Source organism: Falco punctatus (assembly GCF_963210335.1).
Source record: "Falco punctatus genome assembly, chromosome: 7".
NCBI classification, from domain to species: Eukaryota; Metazoa; Chordata; class Aves; order Falconiformes; family Falconidae; genus Falco; species Falco punctatus.
Window position 1 is genome coordinate 50,498,286 of NC_137587.1, and position 12,414 is coordinate 50,510,699.

The 12,414-nt window shown below is 47.9% G+C and overlaps 1 protein-coding gene across 6 annotated transcripts in view; it reads left to right on the forward strand.

Annotated features, from left to right (window-relative positions):
• DAPK2 (death associated protein kinase 2) overlaps positions 1-12,414 on the forward strand; it is a 60,566-nt gene that overhangs the window by 3,950 nt on the left and 44,202 nt on the right. For 3 of the 6 annotated variants that reach the window (XM_080395607.1, XM_080395608.1, XM_080395603.1), the window contains exons 2-3: positions 5,485-5,605; positions 7,053-7,150. In XM_080395607.1, the coding sequence (XP_080251733.1) occupies positions 7,074-7,150 (77 nt within the window). In that variant the 5' untranslated portion in view covers positions 5,485-5,605; positions 7,053-7,073. Of the gene's footprint in view, position 1; positions 432-510; positions 5,398-5,484; positions 5,606-6,554; positions 6,730-7,052; positions 7,151-12,414 lie in introns of those variants that run through there. The other 3 variants (XM_080395604.1, XM_080395605.1, XM_080395606.1) reach the window with 3 other exon arrangements.

Genomic DNA, 12,414 nt, shown 5'->3' on the forward strand with positions numbered 1-12,414 from the left:
CCCCGTCCGCCTCTCCGTGGTGCCGCCCGGCGGCTCCCGAGCCGCTCCCGCCGCGCTGGGGGCTGCAGCCCGGCGCCGGGGCGGGCTCGGGGGACCGGCGGGGCCGCCCGCGCTGCCTCAGCCTGGCGGGGGAGCGGCGGGGCCGGGGGCCGGGCGGCGGGGGGCAGCCGGGAGGGCCGCCGTGCCGCTCTGCCTTGGGGTTATCCGGCCCGCCCGGTGCTTCCAGCGCGGGCCGTGCGTGCCAGCCGCCCCGCCGCCGCCGGGGGAGGCTCCCCGGGTCACCCCCTCGGCCAGCGGCAGTGGCGGACCCGCCGCCCTGCTGCCCCCGCGGCCCGGCTGCCTGGGGCTCCACGCGTGGGTGCGTGTCCGCACGGGCATCGTGCGCGCCCCGGAGCTCCTCCTGGCCGTGTCGCCGGCACCCGCCCGGGCCGGTGGGTTTCGCAGTCCTTCCCGGGGCGGCAGCGGGGTCCCGCCGCGGGTGCAGCCTGGCGGGGCTCGGGGGTGGGGGGGCGGCTGTCGGCCGCGGAACCGTGGGGCGAGGGCGGCCCCGCTCGGCCCCGCGGCAGGTGGCGGGTCGGAAGCACTTGCAGGTGTCCGGCCTTCCCGCGGCCCTCACCCTCACTCACTCGCCTGCGCAGGGGCCGTGCGGGCAGGGGCCGTGCGGGCAGGGGCCGTGCGTTTTCCCGCGGTAACAGCCCTCGACGGCGCCGGCGGGCCGGGGAGCGGGCGCTGCGGCAGCGGTGCGGCGGGGGCTGCGCGGGCCTCCCGGTGCCCGTTCGTCGGGGCGCTCGGCGGCGGCGGCGGGGCCCGGGCCGGCCGGTGCGTGGCCGCCGCGGGCTCCCAGCTCACGGCCCGGTGCCTGTGCCCGGGGGCAGGCTCGGGGGCGGCGGCTGTGGTCGGGCACCCCGTAGGGCGTTAGTGCAGGGCGATCTGGGGAGGGGATCCCTTGGGATCCCTCGGGATCCCTCTGTGTATCCCGGAAGGGAAGGGCTGGCGCGGCGCGGTGTGTGCCCTCCGTGGGCACGCAGGTAGGGACAGCTGCTTCCCTTTTCTGACAGCAAATCGTTCAGGCTGCTGTTGGTTTCTGACAGGAAAATATTGAAGTGAAAATAAGGGTTTCCTGAAATTAACGTAACTTTGCTTTGATTAGGTTTGTTTGAAAGCAGAGGGTAAAAACTACACGGGGTTTGCTGTTGGAATTGCTTAGTCTTTTCTAGGACAAAATGAGAAAGAAAGGGAAGGAGAAGGGGGAAAGAAGAAAACGCTTTAATGCCTACCAAAATCTGTTTAGTCTTTGCATAAAGCACCAAAGCTATATGACAATATCACTTGAATTTGTTTGGTGTTTTTTTTGGGGGTGGGTGGGTTTTTTTCAGGTGTTTCTTTGGTTTTTGGTTTTGTGTCATCTGCACCCCCACCCCCAGTTACTAATTTTAAACAGTCCAGGTTTGATTCTAAATTGTTCTGCTCGCTTTCCAGTATTAAAAACCAGCTTACAACAGAAGTCGTTACTTTGTTCTAATGCGTTTTGGATTTTGCTTTAGTATAACTTGTTTGGTTATATAAAAACATGCCACAGGGGATGCTTCTGAGTTTGGCAAAGGGTTTAATCATGTCAGGTGTGCTTGAGAAAGTAAGATTATCCAGCTCTTACCTCAGTCACTTGCAACTGCTTTCTTCAGTGTAAAAGATACCCTAAGGAAAAAAAACAAACACGTAAGGGTGGTGACAGGCCAAATGATCCAACAGTTTTGTTCACACCTCTGTTTTCTCTAATCCTGCTCTCATTCAGTGGTGGGTAGACATTCATTGTGGATCTGACACGTATAGTCCAGTCATTGATTGTCACATAATTTGGTAGCGCCAGACTAATAACTTACCTCTGCAGGGAACCCTTTTTTAAGAGAGAGAAACAGGACTGACTTTCTTCCACTCCTCTTAAGGGGGATTCTGTCACCCTCTTCAGAAGAGTGGATTTCATTAGATCAATTTCCTTTACACGCCGCACAAGCTGCACTAAAAAGGCATTTCTCTACTGGAATAAGAATATCTGCGTTCAGATTTTGTACTGATATGAAATACACGTGTTTTAAATTTATGCCTTAGATCACAGTGGGAAACTGTGATTTCGTAGTGTAAATGAGATCCCGTTTTATGGTGTGACAGAATTTAGGAATGTGAAGAGATTAGGCGGGACGTGTTTCTAGTGCCTGAAACTGGAATCTCAGAGGTCTGCATTCTATTTCTGGGTTTGCTACAGTTTTGTTACATGTCTGTAGGAAAACCATTTGCATCAGATAAACAATAGTTTGCCACCTTGTGACATTTGGGATGTGTAAAGGGGAGCTGGCTGCAGGTGAAGTATCATATACCGCACTGTGGAGTATTGTGAAAACAGGGTAAGGAAGATGAATTCTGTATTGAAATGCTCACTGGTAGGAATCCTAGAGGAAAGAGACTGATATGGAAGAGATGGTCCCAACATAGGGTGGTTGCAGAATAGATATGGCACGTTCCGTGAAAGAACACAGAAGGTTATCTCTGCAGAGCTTGCCTCAGAGCTCTTAAAAGTTCTGGTCTGATCCAAAAATCACTGTAGCAGATTCCCCCATCCTGGTTTTAATGAATTCTGGTGCAGACCCAAAGTGATTGGGATGGTTCTGACTCATTGCATTGCGATATTGTTTGGGCACGTGCCCCAGAAGCGATAGCATAGAGTGTCTTAGAAAACCAGGTTGTCTGTTGCTATTTCCTCGGGTCATGAATGCACAGCTTCTCTGTCTGAATGAGTAAGCGATGAATGACCATCTCTAATTCAGCCTGCTTTCGCTGACCAGCATGCGGAAATCACTGACCAGAGGAAAAAATTAAGGCTCTCATTCCTCCTTTGATACACTTGTGCTCTGTACTTGCAAGTGGAGTCTGACAAAAACGTTGTATTTTAAACCTTTGAATGTGAAACCACCTTAGTTTCCTAAGATCGGTACATAATAGCTGGGGAGGGTTATGCTTATGCTTGTGAATGGTGGTTTTATTTCAGATTAATTTTAAGTGTGTGAAGGTGATCTTTCATTATCTCATCGCCTTTATGCTGTGTATTTGCTAATGACAGTTGTCTTGGATCATTAAGTGTGGGATCTATTTTGGGCATCTAACTGTGACTTGGGTGAAAGCCAGCGAGAGATGCCTGCAGAAGTAATGAGAATGGAAGGCAGTGTCAGATGGTGCAGAGTGATAGACATGGGGAACGCCAGCGCATCGGGGATACGACTGGAGGGTCTGAACACTTTGGAACAGTTTTGTGTTCAGACTTCAGAAACGGGGCTCTAGGCTGACCTGGGTGCTTGAACGGTTCCTTGGCGTTGAGAGTGAGCTTGCTGGTGTTTGATCTTTGCAGAACAAGGGTGTGAATTAAAAGATCAGCAAAAGGGGTGAGAATTTTCTGGTTATTTTTGAGGTAATATTGCATGGATTTTATGCATCTGCAGGGATAGGTATGTTCTTTGGAGGATGCTGGGAAATGAGTAAACTTGTCAATCAAACATAAAGTGATGGTTCCCAGAGGCATCTTGGGTGGGTTCCCCATCCTCAAAGCAGCGTTTGTAACTTGCTCTTCTGAATGACAGACTCTCTCTCTCAGAACAATGGTTTTCTTTTAGGTGTGTTTGCATTAATGTTTTTTGTAGCTACGTACCTTGGATTCTGATGAAGGGAGTAGTCAGCTTGAGGGATTTGTAGTCTTTGGGCGAGTCTCAGCAGTGTCTCCTAAGATGTGAGCATTTTCTCATACTTGACTCTTGCCTCCACTCAGAACTTAATCTTGCAATTCAGGATGAGCACAAGGTTTGGGGGTTTTAGCAAGGCTTGGCTTTGTCCTTTGTTTGCTTTTTCTGAAGTTTGTGGGTGTTGAACTAGGTCTTGCACCAACACTTCAAAAGATCCTGCTCTAGACAATTCCAAGCAGCATTATGTAAACTTACTATGGAGCCAATAGCTCAGAAATGTCCTCGTTATTGTAAATGCTACTAAAGCAGTCATTGACTGTAGTTCAAGCCTTGAGCAGTATTGGTCAATGAGCTTTCTCTGAGATTACGAAAGGTTGATTGAGGAATACAATAATTTGCTTACAAAGCAGAATTTGAGTTGTTTGTTTTCATTGGGAGGGAAAAGAGACGTTTTCATCCCAGGCATGAACATGGCTTTGGGAAGGGAATTAGTGACCAAAGTACTAGAATGGGTCACCTGGCTTCATCTTGAAAACCAGTAAAAATATAGGCAAAGTAAGGAACAGCCAGAAAACGCCTGAGAAAGTATGGGGATGGAAAATGGAAGCAAAAAACCCCAACCCACTGTAATGCATCTAGTGGAGGCTCACCAACACGAGGGTGGATTTCCAGAGGATCTTTAACGGTGCTGTGCTTATTCTGGCTGTCAGTGTCACTGCCTGTGTGGTTTCTGTCCTTTGCCGTAGGTGGCTGGGTGAGGGAGGTCATTGCTAGAGCACGGTTATACTGGGAGGTGTGGGAGGTAGACCTGTTCCCGGTGCAGGGTTTTGAGGCAGGTTTAAACAGCTTTGTTAATGCCAATGCATAGTCCTCATGGAGCCCTCAGGAGAGCCACCACAGCTGTGGTGGAGACCACCAGCAAGGCTGCTACGGGGAGCGTGAAAGCTGCTGCTAGGAATACCTTGCACTTCCCTCTCCTCCACGAGGTGCCTGCAGGTGTCTATTGTGCAGTGGAGACGGTAACTCCTGAAATATGACAGAAATGGATGTGTTTTGGGCCTGTGACAGATGCGTGTGAGTCATGGCACGTGAAATATGCAGGCTGTCCCATGAGGCGTGCAGATATGCGTCCTTCAAAAAGGAGAGGATGCAGTTTTGATGTATAGCTGAAATACTTCCCATTATCTGGTAAGAGTGAAGCTGTGGGTCCCTTGGGGAGAGAGAGTGGAGCTTGCCCGGATAATGCCGGTGCCTGGTATCTTCTCCTTCCTCCATCCTGGAGGAAGAGCATGGAGGGGAGCACGCTGCAGGCTGGCCGTGGGCTGAGGCTCCCCACCTAACGAGTATGGTGTGGAGGGGAGCGAGTGGTCACAAAGTCCTGGATCTCCTTTTGCTTTGGAAATGGCAATTGGAAAGGGCGCACTGCATGCAGGTGTGCAGGTATGGTGAGAGCCGTCACGGAATTACAGAGTTGTTCGCAGGAGCATGGAAGCAGGTACTGCTGCCCGGCTCGCGTGTTCTGTAACTGGTGCCAAGCGCCGGACACAGGGACGGCCGATTTTGTTGATAACCCTTGTTGTTACTGGGTTTTGAAAGAGTGACTGTTATTCCCCAACTGGTATCAGTGTACATGTTGATGCAGTAGCCCTTCTGCTTGAAACAAAGCAATCGGGTAAGTTTGTTCTAATGTGTAGGTTTTGCTGACATCAGCCAAAAAGTTATGTACAAGTGCTAAGAGACTGTTTCTGTTCCTTTGAAGCAATAGAAGGAGCATATCTGGAAGGGGATTGCATTGATACTCGGCATGCCTCCCATGTGTTAGAAGCCCATGGTTTATAAAAAGGAAGGTGGAAAACAAAGCAGCCGGTTTTTTTTCTGAGGTGAGTGCATGACAAAAGCTGGTTGCGTTTTGACAAGTAGTTAGATATTTACAATGTATTTGCTGCTTATGGTATGTGCTTTTGTTAGAGAAAAATCTTAAAAGAAATATGTGTGTTTCAACTTGGCAGGAACCCTGCCATTGCTCTTGGTACTTTGTCCTGTTTTATAAGCCTGGTAATTTATCAGAATAGCTGGATCTTCTTCCAACATTGGATTGAGTTTATTTCTAAAGGATTGAAATAGAGCTTTGTTTGCTTGTGAAATATGCTTTGCAGTGTGCAACAGTCAGATGCCAAACACTGCTATTTAAAATCATGTGGGAGCTGTATAGAAATAGAGAACCTGGAAGTCCCCAGTGAATCTGAAGCAAGCAGCATCTGGGATTCATAAGAAAACGTACGTCACATTGACAAGTACAGATAGGCTGCTGAAGCCTAGAGATGTGTGGGAACAGCTGTGCCACTCAGTGCAGTTAGACTTTGTTGTGGTGCTAGAGGCCTTACAGCTATTTTACACTTTCTGATCTAAATAGTGCGTGTTGTTGGGGTCATTGGTGATAATGTTCGTCTATACGGGAAACACCAAACATTCCGTAAGCTGGCCGGCTGGTTATTGTGTTAAAATCCAACCTGTTGACGTAACCTACGTTGTTGTGTGGGTGTATCCTGAGGAGTAATGTTATCTTTGATCATCTTCTCTTCCAAAAGTGCCACAGCATAATACACTCCCAGACGCTCAAATGCACCCAGGTGAGGCTTATCTTTCCAGACCTCACAGACTTTATCAACTTAAAAGACTGTGTTCAGGAAATGAATTTCACAGTTACACAGAGTAGTGCATGCAAGAAATGTAGAGAAAGAAATGTCTTTCTCATTTGAAACATCTAGCGTGTGATAAAAGGTGTTGCAATGAAAACTCGGTGGACGGAATCAAAATGCCTTTTTGCAGCAGCAGTTCAGGTTTCTGTGTGCTTCAGAAACACCGCCTGACATTGGAAAAAAAGGAGACGCTGCCTTGCGGTCTCCTTGGTTTGTGGTCTGACTGCTGACACTTCTGTGAAGAAGCCTCTAGTGCTGATTCTCATGCTAGCTCTCTTTAGCATAGTGTGGATGCTTCGTTGTCTGTAAGTCTGTTAAATTATACTTGGTTGCTTTACTTCTGTCACATTTATGTTTCAAGGCGTGTTCTGTGCTTCTGGTTAAGTACGTGCTCAGGTACTTCAGCGAGGGATGAGAACACTCTTCGCTTACGGGCGTTCACCTCTTTCCAGATTTGGAGCCTCACTATTTGGCTGAGACTGCTAAATTAATTCTTTTGATCAGTGGTAATTTTGGCCATGAATAAGCTACAATGGATCCAAAGTGACTATACCAGAAACGTGTTTTACTGATTTTTTTTTGCCTGTTGGAGGATTGTAATCTGTGCCATTCTTTCTTGATATTACAGTTGCGATATCTTTGTGCATCAATGAAAAGTCCAAGTATGGCATTGTTCAAGCAACAGAAGGTGGAGGATGTTTACGAAATCGGGGAAGAGCTGGGAAGGTAAGTTTGTACTGATGACACCACACTGTTCTAGAAGTTGACACATGGTGATATTTGCCACATCTTAAAACAATGACTCTGAATGATAGCCTAAACCAATTGTAACATACGACGATAGAAACACATCCCTTTACAAAAACTGCGCTTTGGATAATGTTTAAAATATTTTTAGGGTAAGTGTGCTAACTATTTTTCCTGTTTCTTTCCTTGCAACTAGGACAACAAAAGGTATGTTTACATTGTCTTTTGTAGATAGGTGTCACCTGTGTCTGTGCTTTAGACTGAGCTCACCTGTGGGTTCCCTGAAGAGCTGGGAAGCAGGAGCGCCTGGTGCCCTTGGCTGGGCTGCGTGCTTCAAGCCGCACCACACCGGACGGCTGCTTCAGCTGGCTCCACCCTGGGAACATCTTCATATCTGCCTGCAAAACACTGCCTGTGTATTCCTGAAAAGATTTACCTGTCAATATTTCAGCAGGACTGGCTAATACCTGTATCTATCTTTTAATCTAGAAAGGCTTACCTGCAGGTATTAATTACAGGTGGAATTAATGAGCTGTAACTTTGCTTAACCATAAGCACCTGCTTAAGCACTGTGCTGTTTGTGAACTGGGTGAGACAGGGCTCCCCCAGTCACTGAGCAACGTGGGGGCTCTGGGTGAGGAGAGCTGGTTGTCATTCAGAGTCCAACCCTCCAGTGATTTTCTTTTTAATATGCAAATAGCTAAATTAGGGCAATAGGCATGTTGGCTTCTTTCCCAAAGTCTGGCAGTTGGTTTTGATAAATGACTGTGTGTGTGCAATTACCCTTTTTCAAGGGCCAATAATTTAGTTACATTAAAACACTTCAGTTGAAGCTGTTTCCCTGCCAAACCTTAGGCTTTTTCATTCCCAGCGATTTCATCTTTAGAGTTGAGAATATTTCTTTTAAGTGAGTTGTTTTTTTGGATTTGGGGCTTTGTCGGGCTTTTTTCCCATTACCTTCCCTGTCAGGAAGGCCTCAACTGTTAAATTTTCTGTAACTGCTTACATTTGAGTATTGATAGTCCTGAGAACATCAGCCTGATAGTGAAAACAGTGAGCAGTAAAGAAATGCCGTGTATGTATGCAGGGTGTAAAAGGTGTGCTTTTTGTAACCTACGAGGCTCTATGCGCTGTAACAGTCAAATTGCTAAAATGAGAAATTGGAAACTGAGCAGCATATTTTTACTTTGGTTCCTGAATTGGATTTGGAAATCCAGTGTCTTTTGAGATTATGAACCTCGCTCTCCACATCCAGCTGATGGTTATTAGACCTTTTGAATGGAGGAGTGTACTCACAGCAACCTGGCAAAGGCTGGTGGGGGCTGTGGGAGCCTGCCTGGGGGGCTGGCGAAGGCTGGTGTGCTCACAGCATCCCTCCTCCTTCCCTGGCTGCGTGTCGCAGAGACGTGGCTGGTCCCGGGCTTGTGCCGTGAGCTGGTATCAGGTGATGGGCTGGGTTTAGAGGAAGCTACAGTCAGATATGGAATCTGAAATTATTGCCTTTTTTAATGGGTGTATTTTCTGCAAGAAACACCTTTTGTAGATAAACCAGAAGAAGGAGGGGTATACATGAGCAGGTGCCATCCTCACGCGACAGAGGGATATTAAACTCCACTATGAAATCACGTTCCAGTTCCCAGCGTTTTACGTGTAATACTCCTTGTAGGTGAGAAACCCAGCGTGACTTGGTGCTGAGGTCTGCAGGCAAAAGTGTTCCCTGCAAGACCTGAAGGAAGCAGGTGGATTGTAACAAACAGACCTCTGCTGCCTGTTTCGGTTTCTCGGGGAAGCCCTATAATTGCACCCCAAAGAGGGCCACAAGACTGGGATTAGCTCCCTTACTCTGAGCGTCTTCAAGTTGTGTACTTTACACATGCCCATGAATATAATGTCACACCATCTGTGGCAGCGTGTTCTTTCAGATTTTCCAGGAGCTCTGCAGACCTTTTGTTTCGGCTGCGTGCTACATGTGGGGTGTCGCTGGGTTATCGTGCCTCTGGATCTCTGAGCAGCACCTACTGATGCTAATGCTGACCGATGCCCTGGAACCTGTAGATGACATTTATTAGTGCAGTATTTTTGCAACAAGCTGTTAGCTGCTGACAGGTACAGGATTAATTTATTATCATTCTGGCAACAGAACTCACTTACAAAACAAAGGTTTTCAAACATCTGTGATGAGTCTGTCCTGCTTGTGTACTCTGACGGAGTTTGTGATTTCTTGAGAACAAAAGTAGGCATTGATAGAGGCCTAATGCTTGTTCTAGCTCGGATTCAGACAGAAGTTAAAATACAGCATCTCAGTGACAGAGCCAGCACCTGTTCCTCTGAAAGTCTTTGCACAGCACGTATGTAATAGGAGCCTCCTTTCCTACTGCAAGTGCTCTGCGTGAGGCTTAGATAAATCTGGTCTGGTGGTGAAATTAGACACTACTTGTCACTGTACAGCACTGAAGGTGGCTGCAGCAACGGCTCTGCAGATCCAGCTGCGTAAAATGCTGCAAATGGCACATTTGTGGCTCCTCAACAAGGTCATTCTCGGAATCACTGCTGAGCTAGAAGCAGCTCAGGTGGTCCTGGAGGTGTAGCTGTCTCCTGTGGCAAGGCAATGGTGTGAGAGAAAAGTCTTTGCAGAAAGGGGGAGCAGGTTTTCCGTAGCTGCAGCTGTGTGCTGTGATGAGCTGCCTAGCTCCAGCGTTCCCTCAGTCATTCAAATATTAATCTTAGGTTTACAGTTCTGTTGCCTGGCTTCCCCCAAGGGTATGTGCAGGGATGGGCCAGTCAGTCTGATGTGGCATTGAAGAGGCTGCTGATGGGCTTGTTTGCTCTAGCAGCTGTACTTAGAAAGGTTAGCGTGGCCTTGGCTGGGTGAGAGCAATACTTTATTATCATGTATGTGTATTTAAAGTTACTTCCTGCAAGATAGGATCAGCCGCTTTGTCAGTTCGAAGTCTGTGGGGACTGAGGTTCTCCAGCAGTAGCTGATAGGGAGCCTAAAAAAGAGGAGCCTCTAGAGTGCATTTAGCAAATTTTAGCATTTTATAATAGAGAACCTTTCAACATCTGTAACACAGCTTATTGCTAGAATATTGAATTTTTTTTCTTTTTCAAAATTTATGATAGGAGAAGGGAAGAGTTTAGAAAACTTAACTGAATATTAGTATGTTATAGGGATATTTTTTTAAAATGCCCTCAGTTATATTAGTTAGCCTAGAAGTCTGGAAGAGCTAAAAGGCAATGCAGTATAAAGTAATCGGTGCCTGCAGAGGTAGCAGAAGATTCTCCTCTCTCTCCCACCTTCTCCCAAGGGCAGTAGGTGGTGTGATTTGGGCGTACGTTATACAGTCCTCCCAAGCATTTAGTGCTATCACTCTTTGAAGGCATCGGACTTCCTGGTAGATTCAGTTTTGTTCTGTGTCTGAGGCGTTGATCAAAACTGGATACCTCAAAAAATTATTGTGCATAGAATGTTTTCAAGATGTGTTCATTCTCAAATGTGAGTTTATGTTGCTAGATGTCACTTTTATTCAATTAATGGCAAAGTGCATCCTTTACCATTGATATAATAAACTTTTTAAGAAACCTACTAACAATTTTGCCTGTTTTGAGGAGCATCCTGCCGTGATGTAGCAGCAATGTGTGTAGCTGGAATGGCATGCCAAGGCAAGGGAAATGCTTCTTGAAGAATGTGAAGGAGTGAATGCAAACTTGTCTGCTTGTGAACATGCAGCAGGTCAAATAACCACTGGTTCCTGTGGCAAGGGAGGTGGCAGCAAGAGAGAACCAAGGATGGAAACTCTTAAAGAAGGCCAAAGCAGGCCAAGAGAAGGAAGAACTGGCCTCCTGACCTAGTGATACAGTTCCCAGGAAGGTGGCAGCGATAAAGCTCGCTAGAGAGCCTTTTGCCAGAATGTTTCAGGACCTGTGGTTTGGATGGGTAGCTCTGTCTAGCTGCACAGGAGGAGTTCTTGTACAAACCTGCAGGAGCCTTTTCCAGTTGTACTAGCAAACACTGGCAGTGGTGGTAGGTGCACAGAGGGTGCTAGAATTTCAGAGATGTGCCATGTAATTTAGAAAAGGTTGCACCACAGAGTCATTAATCTGTACCTACATGTGTTGCCAGCCAGGCTGTAGAGAGCTGTTGACATCTGTGCCTTCTGGGCAGTGTCATGGTGGCATGTCACGTCTGGGCTGAGGGTAGGAAGTGTCACGGACCTTGTCGGGAGGTGTTTCCTGGCAGTGCCCATTGAGGCGGCGTGCTCCCGCTGGGCAGTGTGTGGCACCGCGCTGTCCCGAGGCAGCGTGCCGCACGACGCAGCTCAGCGCTCTGCAGTGCTCAACAGCTTAGGCACGTGTAACAGACACCAGTGCTACCATTACTAGTAGTGTTATTATTGGGGTGATGTGTCTGGGTAAGGAAGTCTGCTCCTGCCCTTCATTATTATTTTACTGTAGGAAAGGGGCTCTGCCTCCCCCCCCAGTGTGCCAGCCTTACCTGCCTGTCCAGTTTCTTGCCTGCCTCGGTGACGATGAGCGATGCTCATCTGTAGCTTCAGCTTTTGTCTGGCTGTGCTGAGTTGTCTGCAGAGGCAGGAGATCTTGCACGGATACGAGATGCATAGTCTGATGAACTCATCTTCATAGGAACTCAAACCCAAGTCTTTCAGTCTGCCTGAGGAACAGGAATTTTGTTCACGTGCTGCTTTGAAATCTGCTGCTTTGGGAAAGACAGACAGACTGTTGCTGATGCAGCATGGTGGCCACTGAGAAAGGCAGCTGGCACGTCTTTAAAATTGTAAGAGCTTTTCTTCTGACAAGAAAAACAAGTAGGGCTTGCTGAAGTTGTGGAAACTAGAGCACTGGTGTGGCTGTTTTCTGTGGGGTCCTGTGCCTGAGGAGTTCCTAGAAGCCCAGGTTAGTGCCTGGTTAATCAGAAGGTGAGCTGAATATGAGTGGACCAGGCTTAGACCGTGGAAATTAATTTTACAGCAAGGCTGTGACATTTTTATGCATATCAGGATGGTCTGTGTTTCACTTTGAGGAATTTGCTGCTGTAGGTGCTTAAATATCACTACTTAAATATCACTGAGTTGTCTCCTGGGTTTCTTTTAATAGCGGTTTCGTGATGAACGTTGAGCTAGATCTTTCATGGCTGGCCTGTGATGCCTCCCGTACCCCGCTGCAGCTCCCTGCGTGCAGGCTCAGCCCTGCGCACCCAGGCAGGGGGAGCCTTTTGGTCCGAG